This window comes from Limulus polyphemus, unplaced genomic scaffold, assembly GCF_000517525.1.
Source record: "Limulus polyphemus unplaced genomic scaffold, Limulus_polyphemus-2.1.2 Scaffold1637, whole genome shotgun sequence".
Taxonomy (NCBI): Eukaryota; Metazoa; Arthropoda; class Merostomata; order Xiphosura; family Limulidae; genus Limulus; species Limulus polyphemus.
The window spans coordinates 43,361-66,754 of record NW_013667247.1 but is presented as its reverse complement, the minus strand read 5'-3'; the positions used below and the strand labels follow the sequence as shown (position 1 = coordinate 66,754).

General features: G+C 30.2%; 1 protein-coding gene across 1 annotated transcript in view; it reads right to left on the bottom strand.

Moving 5' to 3' along the window:
* The window catches only part of LOC106464391 (guanine nucleotide exchange factor DBS-like), a 73,878-nt gene that overhangs the window by 34,272 nt on the left and 16,212 nt on the right, over positions 1 to 23,394 (bottom strand). The window contains exons 6-13 of the mRNA XM_013924522.2: positions 22,917 to 23,031; positions 21,812 to 21,931; positions 15,245 to 15,436; positions 13,652 to 13,858; positions 12,672 to 12,899; positions 7,670 to 7,788; positions 6,206 to 6,272; positions 4,655 to 4,770 (exon numbers count right to left, since the gene is read on the bottom strand). Coding sequence (XP_013779976.1) covers positions 4,655 to 4,770; positions 6,206 to 6,272; positions 7,670 to 7,788; positions 12,672 to 12,899; positions 13,652 to 13,858; positions 15,245 to 15,436; positions 21,812 to 21,931; positions 22,917 to 23,031 — 1,164 coding nt within the window. The remainder of the gene's footprint in view (positions 1 to 4,654; positions 4,771 to 6,205; positions 6,273 to 7,669; positions 7,789 to 12,671; positions 12,900 to 13,651; positions 13,859 to 15,244; positions 15,437 to 21,811; positions 21,932 to 22,916; positions 23,032 to 23,394) is intronic.

Below are 23,394 nucleotides of genomic sequence, written 5' to 3'. Positions count from 1 at the left end.
ATTGATTTTGATAAAATGACGTTTGGGAATAATAAAGGCCAAGTTCCGGTAACTGTTAAAAAAGAGGTTGAACTAATTAGGTGCCATCAAGCTAAAGTCAAGCCGACTGAAAAAGTTGATGATGACGAAGTGGAACCAGGTATCGATATTAAAGCAGAGCAGGAGAAAGATCAAGATTTGAAGCCAATAATTGATTTTGTAAAAGCAAGTGTTTCGCGCCCTGCTTGGGAGAAGGTGCCTAGTCTAAGCCCTGTGACAAAGCACTATTGGGTGCAATGGGACCAGTTAAAGCTTGAAAATGGTATTCTTGTCCGGAGATGGGAAACTACAGACGGGAAAATGACGACTTGGCAAACAGTTATACCGAGGAAGTTACGGGAAGTTGTGCTGCATCAATCCCATGATAGTTTAACAGGAGGACATCTCGGAATTAAGAAGACATTGAGTCACCTACGACAAAGATTTTACTGGATAGGTATGACGCAAGATGTGGAAAAATGGTGCAGGACATGCAGTACATGTAGTGCTAAAAGGGGACCCAAGCATAAGGGACGCCCACCTTATGAAGAGTTGCCTGTGAATATGTCAGAGTTTGTGGAAGTTTTATCGTAAAGGATGGATGATATTCGCCATCAAGTGCGTTCAAACTTGAAAACGTCTGCTGATTCGATGAAGTTAACTTATGATAAAAGATCTACTAAAGTCAGCCTTGAACCAGGAGACAAGGTGTGGTTGTATAATCCCAGGAAGACCAAAGGGAAGTCTTGTAAGTTGTCTTCTCCATGGGAAGGCCCATATGACATAGTGGATCGTCTCTCAGACGTGACTTTCCGGGTAAAATGTGGTCGGCGAGGTAAGCCAAAAGAGGTGCATGCCAACAGGCTTTGGCGTTATCATGGTCCAGGACATTTCAGTTGGGACGAATTGGACAACAGAACAAATGACGCTGCTGAAGACGTGCCACTTGAAGAAGCCACCATCGAAGAAGAAAGTCCTAACAGTCACATCAGTGGTAGTAACTTCATCAAGAGCTTCACCGTTTCCCTTCTCAAAACTGAGTATCGACCATAGGGCATTTCCTGATGAAGCAGATGAACCCCATATGAAGCAGAAGCCAACAAGACAGAGACCAGTACGGAAGAAGATACGTCCTGTAAAATTAAGATACTTTGTTGAATTGTAATTTTGTGTTTGTAATTCTGTATATTTAATTAAGTTGTTGTTAACTGTTATTGGTTCAATGTAAGATGCTATTGTTCGGGATGAACAATACTAAGGAAGGGGCAGTGTTATGACAACACAGGTCACGTGACGCTTGTATCACGCCACTTCCTTCTCAAACCTTCATGAAATGTCGGGAGACTACTAGATTGGGGTAGTCTTGTATATATAAGACCAGCCAAGGAGCAACGTAAGGTAATGTGTAACTGAACTGCAGAGAGAGAATATTGTTGAGCACGTGAGAATATTGTTGTGAATTATAGCGTTTGTTATAGCGCAACTGTTGAAATTAAGAGTATCGCAAAGTTGTATTCAGAAAGAATAAACTAGTTTTATTTAAGAAAGGACTTGTATCGGTAAAGTTTCTTCGGAAAGAATTTTTACGGAAAATTAACGAACGAACGAAGACTAACAATATGTACAAAAATTCATTACACTATTGTTTACCACAGTTGAATCTAGAGTTTTAAATGATTATCTTTTTTGTCAAAAGTCCACACATGCTGGTTCAATTACTTTAGAATCTAATTGACAAAACGAATTCTTCTTCTCTATCTCTATTGTTACAATACAAACTGTGAAACTCACTTCAAAATACCACTATAATTGTTGGTTACCACAGTTGTATTCAGAGCTTTAAATAATTGTCTTCTTTTTGTCAAAGTCCACACAGGTTCAATTACTTTAGAACACCCTTTGACAAGATAAATGTTTTTTTTATTTCTTTTATTACAAGCTGTAAAACTCACTTTAAAAATCGCATGTTACAGCTAAACTGACAAACATACAGTCTAATTCCACTTTTAGTTTCACAAACTAATTTCTTTCTTCACTTCCTCTATGTATCTGCATGTATTTATAACATGCAACAGAAAAATATAGAAATATCTACCCCTCTAGTAGCAACAATATTACAAAAGCCTAGTACAACAATTAAACTACATACAAAATGTAGAACTTGTACAGAGTTATGTAACAACATTTGTCATAACTAACATTTTTTAAATAATTAACTATAACACTCTTATTATGAAAACTAAATAATCATTAAATATTAAATGAAATAAATATTACCTCTTAAACTGAACAGTCTTATATATCCAACAAGGTACAAACTTAAATTCTATTCTAATGACATCAATATGATCATAAGTTGTTAAATTAAACACAGGATATGAATCCATATTTAGAAGTTTACTTACTATACATGTAGAACAAAAAAACTGAATATAGGTCAAAGTCTCTTGTAAGAAGACGTTAGTATAAAGAGACTCTACATCAACACTAGCCATGTAAAAAATCAGATTAAATTTCAAATTCTGCACTGACATTAAAAACTCAAAATACTTTTAATGGTAAACTCATTACACCTACACTGCCAATACTAAAAACCATTTTATCTTATTTCAACTGCAATAAATATCTTTTTATTTTTTATCTGTAGACATGTTTATTAAACTTCAAAGGCTTTGTTCTAATACTGAATATATGGTTGACTTTCTTATAATCTTCTCTATTCAGAATTACTATCTTACTTGTTTTACCTGGTTTTGTTATAACTAAATCAGTACATTTCCCAAGGTAATAAGAGATTGATATTATTCTTGAGATATATAGTATGATTTCTTTCCTAAATTGCAGTTGTAAAAAGAAGACAGTGCTGGGGTTCCAACTATATCAAGGTTCTCTTCAGTTTAAGACATAACAATCCATTTAAATGTCTTAACAAACCTTCAAAATATGACAAATAAGTATCAAGTGTAATGTCTTGAAAACCTAGCATTGTAAGTCTGCAGACATACTGCTGTGCCACTGGGGGGCATGAATTAAGACACCTTCATTCAACACAACATAGAAATTTGCTTATAACTATATCTGATGATGTCATCTATAATCTTTGTACTTATAAACTTAACGAAATGTGAAAAAAGGACATTAGAACATTGAAATCTGGGTTTTGATACCCATGGTGGGCAGAACACAGATAGCCCATTGTGTAGCATTGAGCTTAACTTCAAATAAACAAACAAATCTTAATTCACATAGTTGTGTCTCTTCACAGGAAGGGAGACTTATTGTATTTTCTATGCTTCTTTTTTTTTCTTTCCCACAATTACAATTGTGTGCTACACTTCTTTATTTCTGGGTTGATAATCTTGAGATTTGGAGGACATATACCTTGGTCCAATATGCTCAGACACCTTTATCATTTTTTATTTAGGCCTCCATTGCAATTTTTTGGGATCAAGCATTAAAAAAACAAATGCTTTCCCGTGGACTTCCTATATATTTCCATCAATCTAAATAACATTTTGCACAAAGATACCTTGTGGTGACTTCACAGACAGATTTGGAATCTGTGCCTTTATTTTCAGGGGTCAAAGGTTAAAAAGAAAATCCAAAAATAGTGTTTTTGGTCTGTTATTTATATATATATTTGAACTAATCTAGATGGGATTTTGCATGTGTCTTGATTTTAACCTCCAATAAGATAACCAAGTTAAATAAAACTCAGAACCCTTTATTAAACATATAAAATAGAGAAAATAAACAATAAAACAAAATTAATGTTAAAAGTTATTACAGAAAAAAAGATACACAACATTCACAAAATAAAGAAAGGACAAACATCATCACAACACTGAAATAAGCACTGAAGGAACTCATATGAACAGCAGAAAGTTCCTAGAGTAAATGTTAAACAAGTACAAGGTAGATGCCACGTAAAAATGCTATATGCTGGAAGATAATTTACTTATAGACTCTGTCAAAGGAAAGCATGAAGCATGGATATAAATAGAGTGAGTTTTACACAAGTTTACTGACTGTAAATGGTAAACAGTAAATAAGGGAGACGAAGTAAGGAAAGCAAAAACAAATGTCATATTTTTGGCATAAATAAGAGATTAGTACAAAAATGTATTTGAAAATACAATTTTATATATAACTAAACATGGAAATAAAGAAGAGGAATTTTTTTATGCCTCATATTGATTTTTGTATGATTCTTGTTAGATAATATAAAAACTAAGTCATATCTCACAAGAGAATGGAAAGATATAAACACAAGGGTGACATCATTTAACTTAAGCTAAAGCTAGCCTAAACAAGCATCATCACATGAAGGAACATGCTATACTTGGTGAGATAAAGTGATTCCTATAGCTTTGGCATAGCTCTTGCTTGTGAATCACTTAAGCGGTAGTTTAGTTTTTCACGTTAATGTTTTCTTTTAGCATCTTATATGTTTAAAACAATATTCTTTTCATTTTTTACTAACACATTTTGATAATGTAATGCCTCAAGTCCTTCAAAAGCTTTTTTTATTTTTGGAATGCTTACAAATAACAGTGAAAACAAACTATTAATGTTTATAACTATAAAAGATATACATTTTTCAAAATGAATATGAAAAATAAAAATATATTCTTACTTATTATGAAAGTTGTAAATTTCCATCATATTTCCAAAGAGAGTTTCTCCTTTTCCCGAAAGTGTTTCTGGGATATATTCTTTCATAGCTGGGCTGTCCATTTCTCTCTTGTAGCCCTAAAGAATAATCACACAAAACTTTGTGTGTTTATCAAATCTGTAATAAATTAACTTTTTTTTACCTATGAGTGTGTTTTATGTTTTGATTACAAATGAATAGAAAGCATGAATATTAACTGTGTTTAAAATTCTTTATACCATAACCAAACTATACTTAACTTATACTTGTCAGGGACCTAAAGGCTACGTAGCTACACATAAACAAAAAAATATACTTTGTACCATCCAAAACAAAAATGATCAGCAAAGAAAGGACAGATGTTTTCTTTTTGTTATAATTTGATTTTATCTTGTACTTACACAAAAATCTAAACGTATTGTTGCACCAGCGAGGTCACGTGACTAGTATCATGCCATGTTTTCTGTTCCATCAAGAATGCCCTAGCATTTACTATGTTACGTCTCCGTTTGTTAATTAACTTTCCGTAACTTCGTTCCAACGAAACTTAAGCGACACAAGTTCTTTCTTAATAAAACTGGTTTATTATTTCCGAATATAACTTTACCAATGCACTCAACTTCAACAATCGCGCTAAACAACGCTGTAACGTCTCTCATGTTCTCTAACTGCAGTTCAATTACTCACTGTCTACACACACATTACATTCCCCTCTTTTATATACCAGCCTACCCTATATCTAGTAAGAACTAGAACATTCGCCAAAGTACATGATAGTTCTAGAAACGTTGCATCACAGTAGTCATGTGACTCGATGACGCAACAACTAGATATGTGTTAGTCTTGTATATATAAGACGTTCACAACATGACGGGACAACAGTATAGAACAAATCATTATGAAAGTGAAAACGAGCAAATTACATAGCAAACCATGAAGCTTCAATAGGCACTCTTCACTATCTATTTCTTAACTGTCCTAACTTATATCAAGAATTTCTTGCTTTAAGTTCCTAACGAGAAGAATTTACTGATTAAAAGTTGTGATTTATACGTACAAACTTTGAAATTCACTTTAATTATACTTTACATTACTTAAAAATAATAAAGTATTTTTATTGAAAAACAATCAAATAATAGTTAGAGGTTCTATGTTTTCTAATTTTGTCCTTATAGGCACAATATTCAGGCTGGAATGGATGGGATTCAATATAGGGTCTTCCAAATTAGTAGAATGATGGCAATAATTCACTGAGGTGGGTTTATAACTCAGTAGATAAGATACAAGTCTACTAACCTGGAAGACCTGCTTTCAATTGAGTTTATTTCAGTCTTCATACCAGAACAACACACAGAAATGAAAGCAGATTTAAAGCTTATATGGTTTGAAATTAGATAATATTAACAGGTAGGCATTAAAATATGTGATCAAAGACCACTAACCCCCATCACTGTCAATGTACACTCCATATATTCTAGGATGTTCTTAACTGTATGCTATTTAATGAAAGTTAAAATCTTCCAGGCTACATACCTGTATAATACTGTTGAGCTCTAATACATAAATTTTTTCAGTCTCAATTAATTCTGTCATGACATGGCTGAAAAAACAACAACACAATATTACAAGAAAATCACCTTAAGATTATAAGAATACTGAGAAACAGAAACAAAAATATATTTTAGATTCTAGAATAAATTTTTATTGCTTAGCAATATGATGAAATCACAGACAAACAATTCTTTTAATTAATGATGATTTTTTATTAAATGTTTCTAATTAGAATTTTTAACTTTTAAGAAAGATTTTCTATTGATTGGTGTATTCTTATGAGCAATCATTCTTAGGAACATACTAAGCATAGTTTTTAAATTTTCCCAGAATGTTTTGCCAAAAATATTTTTCAGATTTTCCTTATTTTGGGTAAGAGACTCTGAATGTTACTTCTGATACTATGAAGTTAATTCAACACAGAATAATTCCAACATAATTTTACATTTGGATCTTTCCTCTCTTTCCAAAAGGTCAAGTTACATAAGACATATTCATTTTGTTTCTGATTTTTTTTATTATATATAGATTTTAACTTCTAAACTAGAAAGTTTTCTATATAAAATACATTAAGTTAACAAACTAAATTACAAATTAGTGAGCAACTTTTTTGAATTTTCTGTAATCAATCTGACTTTTGATTACAATGCTGAAATCATTAGCGAAGTTAAAAAGTTACCATTGGCAACTAAAAAATAGTCTGATTGAATTGGCTTACATGATCCTGAAAAACTCATTCTTACCCAAGACAAGAAATTTTGGTTAAACACCATACATGGTATAAAAACTTGGATAAATGATAATAAAGAATAAATTTACATGTCTAAATGAAAGCTTTTTCTAGTATATTTTGTGTAATTTTTCAAGCAGATGCCTTTCATCAAGCAGTAAAGACTGTTACAATATATATATATTCTTTATAACAATGGAACAACATTCATTTTTGGTATAAAAAATGGTACCCTAATGGTTCAGCAGTATGTCTGAGAGCTTATAATGCTATAAATTATGTTATGATACTTATGGTGCATAAAGCACAAATAGCCCATTGTGCAGCTTTGAATTTTCAACAAACCAATAAAAAGCATACTCACAACAAATATTATTCTATCAAATGAAATTTTAGGAGTAATATTAACTACTCATTTTTCAGCCAGGTGTTAATATTATTAAATGTTAAGTTTGTTTCATAAGAAGAAACTCAAAAGGCTCTTGTGAAGAAATTAGAAATATATCTCGGACATAGACTAGCCATGTGACTGAGCTTTATATTTTTTTACTAGAAACATGCAATAAAAGAGAATATTAATTAATGTTACTTTACAAACATGTTTGGAATATTCATAATATCCATTAGTTTCTTTAATATTGTAGATTCCTTCTAAAAATTAAATAACTGTATGAAACAAAAAACATTTTCAGCTTTTACAATGTATGATTATATACCGTCTTCTATCCTTCTTCACTTCCTGCTGGTTATGTGGCGATTGTAGTTCCAGTGAACAATATTCTTGTAGAGAGGGTAAGATGCTGTTAGGTTCCCCTAACCGCACCTCAATGTGCATCTAAGAAAAATCAAAAACAAACCAAATGCCCTTTTATTTTAAAAACATATAACACCACAAATCTCATGAACTTCAAAGAGTATAAAAGTTCATGAACTATGTGGTAATGCAGTACCCACAGTTTTTTTATCAACAGAAGAATAAACTATGACAATGAAAATGATAATGACAAAGCTTTATTAGAACACATCAACATCATATACAAAAAAATGTCATGCAGAAATTAATACAGAAATGTAAGGAAAATAGGATTACTTCTTTTGGAATTAAATATCTTAGTTATCTAAAATAAAAGCACATTACAGAATCAAAACATATAAAAATTATTCATGTTTATGGTTCAGGACTTCTTTCTAAGCTTGAGAAAACAAAAATATATTTTCCATAAAGACATAGCACCTATTTATGGCTTTTATTTTTACCTTTTTGAAAATATATTGATACTGTTTGATTGTCTTAGCTTACAATGGTATGCTAACAAATTTAAGTTTTAACCTTATTATGATGTCAGACGAAATTGAATAAAATGTTCTATTTTTAAAATCTTTTCATTAATTGTAACCCAGTTTTAACTCTAATACATTTAATTCTAGTAACTTCTAACAATGAAAACAATATTCAAGTTTTATAAAATATAAAACCTGAATATCATATATTTATATTAAACAGAAAATTCCCCAATTTATATATATATATATATTGAAAAGATAAATAAAAAAAACATTAATAACAATAATATATACTTCTAGATAAATAATCTTACTTTTAGTACTAAGTCTAAAAAACAACGTAAAATAATTTTGTTTACAATTCGCAATACAACACTTTGGATGTGATTAGGAAACTTATTATCTTTTTATTATTATGCTGACATGTCAGTTTTTATTATCCTCTTGTTGTCCGTGCATATTAAATTTTTGTCCAGAAAAAAACTAAGATATGTTTTCACTTTGATCCTAAGAATGGAAAAATTTATTGCCATATGAGAATTTCCTAATTCAAATTATCACTTGTATCTGTTATATTAAATATTCATTTTCAATATTATAGTTACTCTACATGAACTAGGACCTTAGCTATCATAAGCATTACAAAAATTCTTGAGGGTTTTTCATTTTGTTTTTTTAGCTTGGTGTATCATGTCTAGTTAATCATGTTCAAGGTGGTCAAATCAGATTATGCTTAGTAATGACTTAATCTGTGCCTTGATTTTTTTAAATTGTTCTGAAGTTATCAAACACAAAGAACTGTTGTCAAAAATAGGTTTTGTCAAATAATAAAAACATTTAAGTACAAAAATAAACTATCTTGCAATCATGAAATATATTGATCACTCATATTGATAATTCATATCAGTTAAGTTTTAGCTTTTAATTTTCAATAATGAAAGACAATTTACAATTGTAAGCCTGAATAATATTTTTAAAACTTTACATGAAACATAAGTGATGAAATTCATGCAAACAATAATAAAGTATGCATGCAGTGCTGGTAATAACACTGTAATTAGACAAAATTTATTAAAATTTCAAATTTTACATAAAAAATTATTTCTTACAACAATCACCACCACAAAATCTAGGGAAAAAAACAGAGTTAAATGTTTGCTTTATATGTGATTTGTTCTGCTAAATGTGCTTATACAATACAAATTTTATATAAAACAACTTAATATATAAGAACTAAAATTAATTAGTTTTAATCATACATATATATAACTCTTGAAATATTACTCATTTAAGTACCTCTGTAAGAAATTTTACCTTAAATACAATTTTTTGTGATAAGATATAATCTTTGAAATTAACTAACAACAATTCTTTACAACATGAATAAATATATAAACTGTGTGACCAAAAATAGCCAGTGCTCAAAAACAAACTCTGAAATATGTGAGAAAATAAGTTATATATATTCTTATAGTTCTCAGGTAATTAAAACAATTTCAATTATTAAACACTTGTGACATTATGTAAGAAAACAGCATTAAATGATTAGCTAAAAATTAGAACTGGATGCAAATGCTCTTTGACTCAATACCAAACCTAATATGCTTAAAGTGAAATAAACTGAAACTCTCTTCACTACTACATCAGCATTCAAGTTGTTTCAAATTAATTAAATATGTCAGAAATGTGTTTTCAAGGTTTAATAAAATAATATAGCTCTTCTTACATATTAAAAAATGACATCACATATTGAACAAAATATACTTGTGAAAATTAAATGGCTTAATAATCACTGATAGACTGTAAGATCTTCATCTCATCTTAAAAACCATTGGCACCTTGTTACTTAACACTGTCTTTGTAATAATTCAGTTTTATTATAAAGAGTGAAACATTTTTCTGTCAGTTTTTATATATAACAGAAAGATATTCAATACAACTTCATTATCAAACTTCATTGCAACATTATATTTTTACTAAAATTGTTACATAAAATCTATAACTTTTCAACATTCAGCACTGATATGATATGTAATGAACTGATATTTATATAGATCAGTAAAACAGGTCTGTGATACATCTGTGCACCTCATTAAGCCTCTTTTTTTACACTAAACATTCCACATGAATATAACATTGTTTGTAACTTTTTACTTACATGAATGTTTGACAATAACTATTCAAAAGATACATCACTGGAATCTCTTCATCAATCAATGTAATTACTTATATATACAGCACTGGAATCTCTTCATCAATCAATATAATTACTTTTGTATACATCACTGGAAACTCTTCATCAATCAATGTAATTACTTTTGTATATACCACTGGAATATCTTCATCAATCAATATAATTACTTTTGTATACATCACTGGAATCTCCTTATCAATCAATGTAATTACCTTTGTATATACCACTGGAATCTCTTCATCAATCAATATAGTTACTTTTCTATCATCACTAATTTATTACATTTCCATTAGAAAATATAGTTTTAGATTGGAAAGATAAAATGATAACAAAAATGTTTCAATACACACACACATTTAATTTAATATTTAAAAGAACAATTTTAAAAGATATGTAGTAAGGAGGATTGGAGGAGGTACATGGTTATACTATTCTTCCCAACTTCAACTTAACACAATAATTTAGCACAAGAGAGTAAACATAGGAATCTCATAAAAATAAGTTAAATGGGTCAAACATAAATCTAAGAAAACTACAATGTATAACATGTTTACTAACACTGTAAATAAGATGTTCTTGAGGACAACTGATTAAAAAAGTAATACTCTGTAATTCATGATTATTATAGATCACCTATGTGTCCCTATTACTTTTTAAATGTATTATTCCCTCTGCACATACCAACTTTTATGAGAAAATTAAATATACTCATTTAAACTTCTGTAATTTAGAACAATTAATTAATAGTACCTATACAGTAGAGGATACAAAATACTTTATGTAATAGTTGAAAAGACATTTTGCATTACTTCATTATTCAACCATGAAAATATTTTACTCAGTCTTGTTAATTAATAATAGCTGTACAGGTAAATAATAATGATTTATACAAATTAATTCAAAATTAACACATTATTTAAAGATATCAGTATGATGAGTATCCTTTCTATAGATCTTACTATGTAATCTACATTACACTTTGGCTATTAGGGGTATTATGAAAGTAATCAAACAGCGTAGATAATGGGGGGGGGGGGGTAAAATTACTACGTTTTAAGCTACTTTATATGTGTGTATAATATATATATTAACAGAGAGTGAGAGATAAATTCAGCACTAAGTGAGGGCTTCACAAGTTTTATATTTCTACAAACTATGCTATTGCACAGAATTAGTGATATAGCCTCCCACTAACAACTGTAACCAATATGCAAATTTTCTTTATTTTTTTACATACATTTTTTTTAGTGGTTTAACTATTTCCACAGTAAAGCAAAATGTTAGCATTTGAAAAAATGATTCATTAATGATGATAAAATGAACAGCTAGCAAGAATTCTGATGTTCAACTATTTAGATTAGAGAATTTGTAACCTGAAGATGTTCTAAACATTGAACTTGCTGCATATTTCAAAACACGTTTCTTGGCAAATCAATCAGCTACAGATGAAATTAAAATGCTTACACAAGTTTATTTATGATTTTAAAAACTGGTAATTTTTCATAACAGAATTAACATAAATTAATCTATAACTAAATCAAGAAACAATATTACTATACAACCAACATATCTGACCTGTGTTCCTTATATGGTAAATAAAACATACAACTTAAATATAAGTCATATTAATAGTAATTAATATCCAAGTAATGGTAAAAACAGTGAAATACATAAACTTTGTAAAAAAAATTGCTCAAAAATATCAAAAACACATTTAATATTAGTTTGAACTCCATTCAAACTTAGAAAACTTTGCAATATGATAATTTCATGAAACTTGTGCAATAAATAAGTTAAAATTGTACTATCATGCATCAAACTTTTCTGTAATATTTCTATTATTACCTACTACAACATCAAGCAGGCATTTCCAGAAAACTTATAGAAACAAACAGCTCTAACATTACATACAGTAACAGTTAGTTCTGTTCAATATTTTTGTTTATTTTCATTGCAAACACAATAATTACTGAGAAATTAATGGTTTACATTTTAGTAGTACTTATATTTTCTTATTGCACTATTAAATACACCAGTGAACACTATATTGTTATTCTCAAAGTATAAGTAAAATGAAAGAGAACAAATATTAAACTATCACTATATCTTGATGTCAAGTTTCCTCATAACATATAAACAAGTCACTAATATATTTAATACACAATACATGATTTCGAAGAGGAAAGCATGCAAGAAAACGAAATTAGACAGTAAATTAAGTGGTACGAGAATCAATCAACCTTAGGTGCTGTTTTCCCCTTCCTGAAGGAACGGCGCTCACCATCTGGAGATTTATTACCTCGCTGGTAAAAACAGCTGCCAGAACTACCACCAGAGGGTAAAGAAAAAGGAACTGCTGGCTCAGGTGTTACAGCCTGAACTGGGCGAGGAGGACGTGAAACAAGCTTTTGAAGGTTGTTTCTTCGTTTCTCACACATCATTTGCACATCTTCTATCCTTTGGAGAACCTATAAAACACAGTAAGACATCTAGTTTTTTATTTAAGTACTGTAAAATCAACACCAAAAGTAATACAAAACAATCTTTTCTAATAAAAAATAATACAATATCACACAAAATGCATTGTCACCATAAGCCTTTCTTTATTCCTAAGTAAATAAACTTTATAAATAGTTGTATCTTTAGATTGTTTAAAAATAGTTTAATATAACAAAAGACAACTTTGAAAGAACTGTATAACATGCCAACAATAACAGACATGTAACACAACCATTCATAATTTTAAAAAGTTACAAGTGGTAGTTGTAATGAAAACATCAATTCTTGAATAATAAATGGTACTAGTGTTGTGAGCTGAAAGATTTTTGTGTTAAAAAAATAAGTAACAAACTAAGAAAACCTTTATAGTGTCATTAAGTTACAGATATATCCTGTCAATAGAAATAACACAAACTCATGACAAGCAAGCAGCCAACTCTTTGTACTCATACGTATAGTCATAAAGCTTCCATTATCTATGATGAAGTTGTTGTTGAAGTTTCAATATAATTGACATCTATTTAAGTTTGTTGGAAAAATATCTGGTATATAAAAATAATAAAATGTTTTTCATACAATCAAATTCTCTCTCCCCTCATTAAATCCAAAAATCTTTCGAAGTGTGCATAAAGAAATAAGAGAAATGACAGACACATTTCTTTTGTATGCATGCTTTGTGAATTATTCAATAAAATCTCAAAAAATTATAAATAATGTCTACCTGTTGCACTAAAGATTTAGTCTCTGGTGTAATCATATGTTTAAAGATGTTGTGAAACTCTCGTGGATTGTTTAACCGGAATTCATTAGAACTCTTGAGAAATGTTTCCAACTCTTCAAGAGCCAACTCAGCATACTCAGGCGATGAACATTTCTCAATCTGTTGACTGGCTAGAAGGTCCACACCTCTTGTACACCATTTGTTGGCCTTTTGGTGAATAAAAACGTTTCTGAAAATAATATACTAGAGCACTTCTATCTATCTATATTTACAGTATGTTTATCTACAGAAGAGAATGTTTCTATATTATAATCTATTCTGGATTGATTACTGCAAAGCAGTGATTTGCAGCAATAATTCTACATCAGAACCAAGATATTACATACATTAAACTGATAAGGTACAGTTTTAATGGTAGAAAAATGATTTTTGTTACAAAGAAGTTTCACAAACATACAGATAGTGTTTTTGTGCTTCTTAAGTAAAGTATGTTATATACCTATTGTTAATTTTCATTAACAAAAATGGCTATACAATTTAATATACTGAATGTTATTACTCTTTAGTTCAGTTTATTGTTTATTATTACAATTTTATCACTAAGCAATGTAGTGCTCAGTATATAGGAATGGGCCAGGAAAAAAATGGCCATCGCATATTATGTATTTGCTCATAATAGCCTCAGATCTCTCTTATAACAATCTAAGAGACTTTTATAAACACCTGACTTAGGTTTTTGCAGTTTTCAAAGCTATTAAGACCTTCAGTTTGGCCAAAAAACATCACTTTTGTAATAAAGTTTGTTTTGCATTGTTAGCTTAATATGTGTACTTAGGACTAACCTAAATCTCCTAAGCTGGCCAAACATTGTAAGATATTATAAAGATTATGATCATAAAATACTGTTAACAGTGAAGGTAACCAATTGATGAAACAATTGATTATAATTCTTTGATAGATTGTTTAGGCAGTGTACTCATTAATTAATTTTAATCTTTATAAGCATCAATGCTGCAAGTCATAACATAAAAGAGGATTCAAAAGTAAAGCTTAAATAATACAATCCCACAGAAAAGTAACAGTTTATAGAGTGAACAGTTGCTTATAGAGTAGACTTTGGTTTTGCAATTTTTGATCTAAATATATATCAGTATACATACAACACAAGAAACTAAACAGTGTATCACCAATAACTAAAATCAGTTTATAAACAACATATGTTACTAAAAAATTGTTTTCACTGTAGATCACTGATCCATAATGATAAAAACTAATTTTTCAATCATGCTTTATGCAATAAAGATACATTGATGTTCTTACGTTAAGCAGTATATGTGTTATAAATATACAGAAACAAGCAACTGTTTCAACAAAATTTTCTGAATTGATTAAGAGTAAAAAAAATAATTAAAAAACACATTCTAGTCATTAGACAGTTAAAATTACCATTTCAAAGATTCTTACTTGATTGTTGGCCTCTATAAATAATATACAATAATATTTATATCATAATTATTAGATGAAACTTAAGAATTCCATTAAAATAATAATGGTTAAAACTTAGTTAAAGACATTTTTCTACATACTACATACTTTCTCTATCCTTTCCTGTAAATCCCTGTGTTTCCAAAGAAGGTCAAATCTTAGGTCAAGTTTTTGCTGAAACTCGTTACATATTCTCTCTAATTCTAAACATTTGGGTGACACACAGTCAATGGCGTAATGTTTGGAAACAATCAGGTTTTTACCCATAGCCTGAATTTCTTTCATTCGATCAAAGTCGTCCTGAAGTGAATAAATCAAAAGCATTAGCAATATGTAGTAGATAACTTTTAATGCTTAGAGAATTAACATCTGAATCTTTAAATTATACAGAACTTTATAAAAGAAAGCATAAATCTTAATAGATATGAGATTTAAGATAGAGAAAAATTTTTAAAATAACAACATATTTATAACAGTTGTCCATAACTTTCAGAAAAAATATTTTTATCTGGTGTTATTTAAGTGGCCTAGTTTTTCTATCCAGATATACAATAACCTATATCAGCTGATTTACATTAGGCCTTGTTCATATTTTCTTTTTATAAAAATAGAAAACTTTCCTGTAAGTACAGTTAGTAAATTAGTACATATAACTTAAAGTTATGAGTATAATTCCTACTGAACCAGTTGAAGAACTTAAAACTTTTTAATTGTCAGATATACAAAATATTTATGGTTACTACATTTCACCAGGTTAACCTGGCATCATCAAATATAACAACTTCATGATGTCAGGTTAACCCAATGAAATGTTGTAACCACACATATTATACTCTGTACATCTGACAATAAACAAGTTTTAAGTTTTGCATAACAGGGTACTTCAACAATCCCCATTTTCCAGCACTTGTGTACTGTTTTGACTCAAATGAAAAATATTTTCCTCATCCTCGTGCTCACCCTTTAATATTATTGTTTTAATGTAAATATTTCTATTTGAAATTTTTATATAACATCATTAAGGTTTGACTCACAGGTACTTTTGCATGATGACACTGAAATAATGGGTGAATGCCATAAAATATAATAATGTCAACCTAATCAATATAAGTTCACAAAGCATGGAAAGAGTGAAATTATTAAGCTATACAAACATGTCACTATTAAAATTAAGAGCCAAAAATGAAATTGAAATAATTGGATAAAAAACTGTATGAGTTTGGTTTTGTTGAACAAATTCCCAAATATTATGCATAACAAGAAGTGGAACTTCAGATATTATTTTGATTTCTTCTGGCTTTCAAATTTAAGTTTGTGACATTTATTTGCATTTCTTTACTAAAATAAATATTTTTTTTCAAGTATTGTGTGAGTCTGCTTTTAATTACAAAATAATTCCTATGAAAATTCATCAAATAAGACTTGATGGTAAGAGTGTAATGAACAATTGAAAATGATTATAAGCCAGAAAAGTCACACATAAAGAGAAAATATTTTCCATAAGCTAGATGATGTACAGAGTTATTTTAAAAAAGTCATTAACATCAGGCTAACAGCTGTACAAAAATTATGCATTCCAAGATTGCTACAGTAAAAAAGAACATCATTACTGTATTGAGTTATATAAAAAAACAACAAAAACCCATTGGATAACTTGCATGAAATTTTGATAGTCAAACCAACTACTTCTCTGGCAGCTAGTTTCCAGGAATTTGAGTTCAGGATTTACATGAATTATTCTAGTAGGTACAGTCAAGCTCCTGTAATATAATGTATTATATTGTCCAATTGGTTTGGAATAACTCATTAGAGAAAGACATAACAAGTAAAGGTCAGATATAGAACAGGAAAAGACTAGAGCTTACTAAGGATGAAAGATGTCTTGCTCATGTCTTATCCAGAACTTCCTCAAGAAATTGTTGATTCAATAGCATGTTATCAGTTCACTTAAGATGTTGAAGAAAGAAGGATGTACTTATCAAACTGAAGCAAAGTAAAAGCTCTAGTACATAGGATAAAGGTGGTACAAAGTATGAGCAGTCACAAAACATGGATTAGCTGGGATTGAGGAGTAAAATATTGCTGAGTTGAATACAAAGCTCCATTCATGATAAGGAATTCACTTTATTTTTTAGCGATTTTCCCAATTATTAATAGAACAAAAAAAAAGAAAAGAAAGCCCAGTCACATGCTGATTACATTGGATTTAGAGCCACTAATATTTGGCAAGACATAATATCTGAGAATGTAAAACTACCTTCACAAATGAAACTAGACAATGGATTGAGAGGAAATCAAGTGGTAGTAAGGTTCCAGTTAAACTACATCCAAAATTCCATTTCATCAATTATAGTTCCTTTGTGAAAAATGTTTTTATTTGCGGTCAAATGTAAAGCTACACAATGGGCTATCTTTTCTGGGTCAATCACAAGTATTAAATCCTGATTTTTGATGTTATAAGCCCTCAAGTTTCCTGTTGAGGCATCAAGTACAAGATGGTAATAGACTCAAAAGAATAGTAGATTTCGAGAATAGATTTCATCAAAAAAACATGGATGCAAGTGAAGATTGGGATGCTGTTGAAGAAAGATTCAAAACTTGTGCAAAAGCATTGTTGATTGGAAAGACATTAAATGACCTGATAAACAGTGAAGGTGAAATAAGAGTTGCAAATGTGACAAGCTATTTAATCAAGATCTATAATTTATATAAGCTTAATAAAGGTGAAACAACAGAAAATTTGTTACACCAGCAGAATAAACACCATGAAATGAAACAAAGTAAGGACTTATTGCACTGGTAAGCTGTTAAGTCTTCAATAGTTGTGAAGGATTTGACAAAAACAAATATAAAACTCTACATAACCTATTAAGTGAATACCAAAAAACCTTCTTTAGTGGGTACACTAATTTAAGATGAACAAATTAGGCGTGACAGTGAATTTATATTGGATATTTGGTGCAAATACCTAAATTCACTACACTTCTACCTTTTAACTAACAAGAATAAAACCTTTTATTAAAAGTTATAAGAAAACAGAGTAGACCTTGAGCAGTAACTAGTGATAATTTCAAGGTTACACCTAGCACACAATTACTTGATCACTGCAACAACTAAAGATTTGAGGACTTAGTATTTAAAAGAACAAGTGTAATGATTTATTACAGGTGGAAAGAAGGAAACAAGACATGTTGTTAAAACTGGAGTAAAAATAAAACACTTTATTTAACATAGAAAAGGTAGAATGGATGTGTATGAGACAGTGAAAAATTAAAGATGAAGCAAAAATGAAGATGAAAATTTCACAGCATGTTCTGGGTTTTTTTGAAATTGAAACGAATCTGGAATGAAATTGCCAAAATGCATTCACAATACACTCTTTCTCTCCAGAGAAAACTGATCACAAGATCCAGAAATTATTTATGTTCTATGTGACAGTAGTAAAGCAGTCCTCTCTCTCTCTATATATAAGGTACATTATACAAAATATGGTACATTATGAGGCAGAAGTAGGTGAAAAAAACTGCAGAAAAATGTGTTTACAGAGGGCTTTTGACTCTGATAGTCATTATTTCTATAAGTTGGAATGTGTAATTTTCCATTTTATCTAAAGATTAGTAGTCTGTGTTTTATCTGGATTACCAAGACACATTTTCTTCATTTACCTTGAAAACTGTGTAATTCATGCAAATGTATTTCAGCAATACCTATGTTTGTTAGTAAAAAAAAACTAAACTTAAGCTAAACACACAGATTTTTTTTCTAAAACTTACTTTCAGTTGAGAAGGAATGTCAGCAAATAAAGACTGAAATGGTATAGAACTGATAGACATCAAGAAGCATTCATTAAGACAGAAAATTTTTTAATATGTACTCTTTCCATCCCTTATGTGAAGTCAATTACTGACAAAAACCCTTCTCATCACAAAAATATAGAAGTGACATAGGAAATGGGGGGCCAACGCCCAACCCCCACTTTCCAATCTGTCCCAGTAAAAATGCATCAAAATTAGGAAAATTACTCTCAGGAAAAGCAAGAGAATGCATAAAATTAGTCCAGAACACAAGAACATTCAGGGCCCTAAGGTGAGCCTTGGACCCCAGCAGTAATGGGTGCAGATTCTCTCACTTTGCTGGCTTCAGCCTAACCACTTTTAACTTGTCTCCTATGCCTCTGCATAGACTACACTGCAAACAAATGTCTACAGGCATTTTCTTCCTTAAAGAAAACCTTACCCTAATGCCAACATTAGCTTTTCCAGCTTCTAAGAAACACTGATCTTAGAGAGAGACATAAGTCAGTAAACCCATGAAACTATCCCCCATAAGAAGATATTCAACAAAATGCTTGGAGCTTTTAAACAATACATCTGAGTTGAGAGTAATTTACACCACTTCCAGTATTTACATAAATTTACCTTCCAAACTTCCCATGCAACAATAAGATGATTAATGAACTTTAAAAACCCAGAATACAGAGATAAAGTTATAGGAGTATATGTTTCCCATAATTCATTCTTACAGAAAATTTAATGCATTATGTGTATGTGTTTCCTTATAGCAAAGCCACATCATGCTATCTGCTGTGTACACTGAGGGGAATCGAACCCCTGATTTTAGCATTGTAAATCCGAAGACTTACAGCTGTCCCACCAGGAGACTTAATGCATTATCAAAGAAGTCTTTCAGTTAGGTGTACCTAGAGTGATACATGGGGTTACAGACAAGTGAAGAATTTAAGAGATGCTGAAAGCAAATTCAAGGTGCTACATACATTATTACTGAGACTACAAGTAAGTGGATTAACAATAAAGCAGAGAAGCTACCTCGCATAGAGTACCTTTTGAAAGTCCACAGACTAAAATATATATTTGGGGTTTCACTTAGAAGCACTCTGTCATTTTCATTATCTTCTGCCAGCTGGCAGCTTTTGTATTAAAGAACATTTTGTAGAAAGTATTGTTACGTCTCCGTTTGTTAATTAACTTTCCGTAACTTCGTTCCGACGAAACTTAACGACACAAGTCCTTACTTAATAAAACTGGTTTATTCTTTCTGAATATAACTTCACGATACACTTATTTTCAACAATCGCTCTTTTACAAACGTTTTAACAACGAACGTTAACTTCAACAATACGTCTCTCTCTGACTGCAGTTCAATTACTCATTACCTACACACACATTCTTCTCCCGTCACATTGTCACCCTCTTTTATATACCAGACTACCCTATATCTAGTAAATACTAGAGCATTCGCCAAGGTACAGGATAGTTATAGAAAATAGGTGGCGCCACACCAGTCACGTGACCTCGATCACGCAACAGTATGTTAAATTTTACACTGGCTTAAAGGTCACAGCTCTGTGGAAAAAAGAAGCTGAGCCTGTGTCATGAAACAATGAGAATCAAGAAGAAACAATATGAACAACTAAAATGTAATAGTGCTGGAGGATTACTTGAAAGAATACCTGGTGATGTTTTAGGTCAACGGCCACAATAATATAAAGAAAATTAATATGTGATTATCAAAGGCATATTCTATATAACACAATGAGGCTGAAAAAACTGGGATAGAAGCTGGGTGATGGACATATATGAAAGTAAGAAGCATCCACAGAACTTTATCAAAGACAAATATTTTGAATTTTCTAAAATCCTAAAAAATAAAAATAAGATTATAGCTTTCATTCTTTTTTCAAACATATTTTTAGAATCTATAAAGTTCAGTCCAGAAAACAAAGTGTTATTTGACTACCTTTATGGTGCCTTTGAGGATAATATGGTTATGAGCAAACCTAACTACTTAGAAAACAACAACCACTTGATTGATACTGTTAAAACTGTTTTTCCATTACAAGTTAAAGGTAGCTAATGGCATAATTAAAAAGCAATATAATATTACTGGTGATAAGATGAGGTTCCAGTGTGGTAATATGATATAGTTATACATGTACAGCCCAAAATACTGATCTCCAAACTGAAATGGCAGAAGAAAATCATTATGTAGGCTATGGTATTTTTAAAGAGATTCCATCATAATAGAAATCAGAAAAGATGAATAACCTCATGGATTTGGTTCATCGATAGGTTAAGAATAATAAAATTTAAGAATATTGAAAATGTCAATGGAATTTATAACTTAGGAAGTGGTAGTGCTGTACAGTTGCAGGTTATGTTACTGTACCAATGTCTTCAACATCAGGCTAGTTAATGTGGTGTTAATCAAGATCATGAAAAAGCTCTAAGACTGTGAGTGATATGTCAAACAAAAGAGTATCAATATCAAAACTCATTTATTTTAAAAGTGATATAACAGTTATAAATGCTCAGAAAATAGAATGCTGACATGTTAATAAGAGCTAATTTATCTCATTAATTAAAGTAAAAACTTATGATACATGAAACTCAAGCTAAGTCCTATGAGCTACTGAAGCATGAGCTATTATCAAACGTAAACAGTAAATAATGCCAGACAAATCATACCAGATAAAAATAATGGAAATATAAAGAATAAAAAAATGTTTTCTCACTACTGATAGAAAGATTTTAACCAATCTAGTTAAGCAGTTGCATAATCAAGTCTCTTTGAATCTAAAACAGCCAAGATTTTGTAAACTATAGATGGTAAATATAGTCTTATAGATATTAAGTTTCAAAAGCCTAATGATTTTACCTCAGTCTGTAGCTTAAGTTTCTCTAATTGTCCAATCAGCAAGTCAATCTGCAAGACAGAATCTCCTGATTCAGGAAAGCTGTACAATTCTCTGAGATTAGTGGCCATGTTCACCTGAAGCTATATTCACAAATGATTATTATTATGCATAGTTATTAATCAATTAAAAGCACAAAAGTAAAATAAAATATATCCACCTAGTAAAATAATGACTGTTCTAAAAGTCAATGACCAAGATTTTTTCAACTGATACGAAATTAACTTCTGACTATATCAGATTGTTTTTGTTGTTAACTTGCATCATAGAACAAGTTATGTATTTAATTTTTTCATAAATAACTCACACATCCTTTCACTTAATTGAAGGTTGTTTTGTAGGCTATCTCTCTGCAAGAAGTAATCTGCAAGTAACAAATAACTAGCTGCACAGTCAAGAGTAAAAGAAGCTTTACCTAGAATTAATGTCTAAATTACACAGAGGTCTATCCAGAAATTTTGCATCATTTTGTCATACATGCTTTTAGGCCCAAACAATGTTCACACTTATATCATGTAAAGCTAAGTTATTGGCAACACCTGGCAATAAATATACTTAGCAAAACAATACTTCTGGTTTTAGTGAAATTATCTCCATTTTGTCATGTATTAATCCTTCTATCTCAAAACCTCTTTTGTCATATCCTTGAAAAGTTATTTACACATATTATAACATACATAAGTCTACCTGAGTACAAAACGGGAAGCAAACGAAACACAATATAGTGATAAAAGTGACTAAATATTTTACAGTTTTTGCTTTCCATTTCTTTCTTTTATTATTTTAAAAATATTTTAATGATGAAAAAATCCAAAAGAATCTTGCAAAATAATACATTTAATCACATGAGTATAATTTATGGAGTGTAGAGTTACGATTTCTAATTTACATATATAAAATACCATACTATAATATATTATTTCAATATGTGACTAGCTTTTGAGCAGAATGTGGGCTACATTCTACAAATTCATTTTTAACTATCACTCAGTTTCAAAGTTTCATAAGTATAACAACTATAAAAATGCTATTCAAACTAGAATGTACAGTCACTAACTTAAAATTTACCTCTTTGAACTCTTGCTCAAATCTTCGAAGCTCAAGGCACTGAGACAGTTTGTTTTCATGGTCACTCCAAACACTGTCAAACCCATTTTCTGTTTCATTCAGCTGAACTAGTAGTCTGATCATGTGGTAATAAATAAACAAACAAGTTTTCATGGGAAATCAGTAAAGTCATGATTCTTAGAACTATATAACATTCAAATCCAACTTAAAATTGAAAAAAAGCACTTTTGGAAAAATTTAAATCTCAAATAATGAAAGATATCTACATAATACATATTGTTGCATTAGTGAGGTCATGTGACTAGTATCACGCCACGTCCTTCTCGAACCTTCGTGAATTGTCGGTAGACTACTAAATATGTGTTAGTCTTGTATATATAAGACGGTCACAAAGTGACGGCAACAATGTGCGTAATTGAACTGAGTATTATTGAGGCGAGCACGTGAGACATTCGTTGAGAATTAAAGCGTTTGTTAT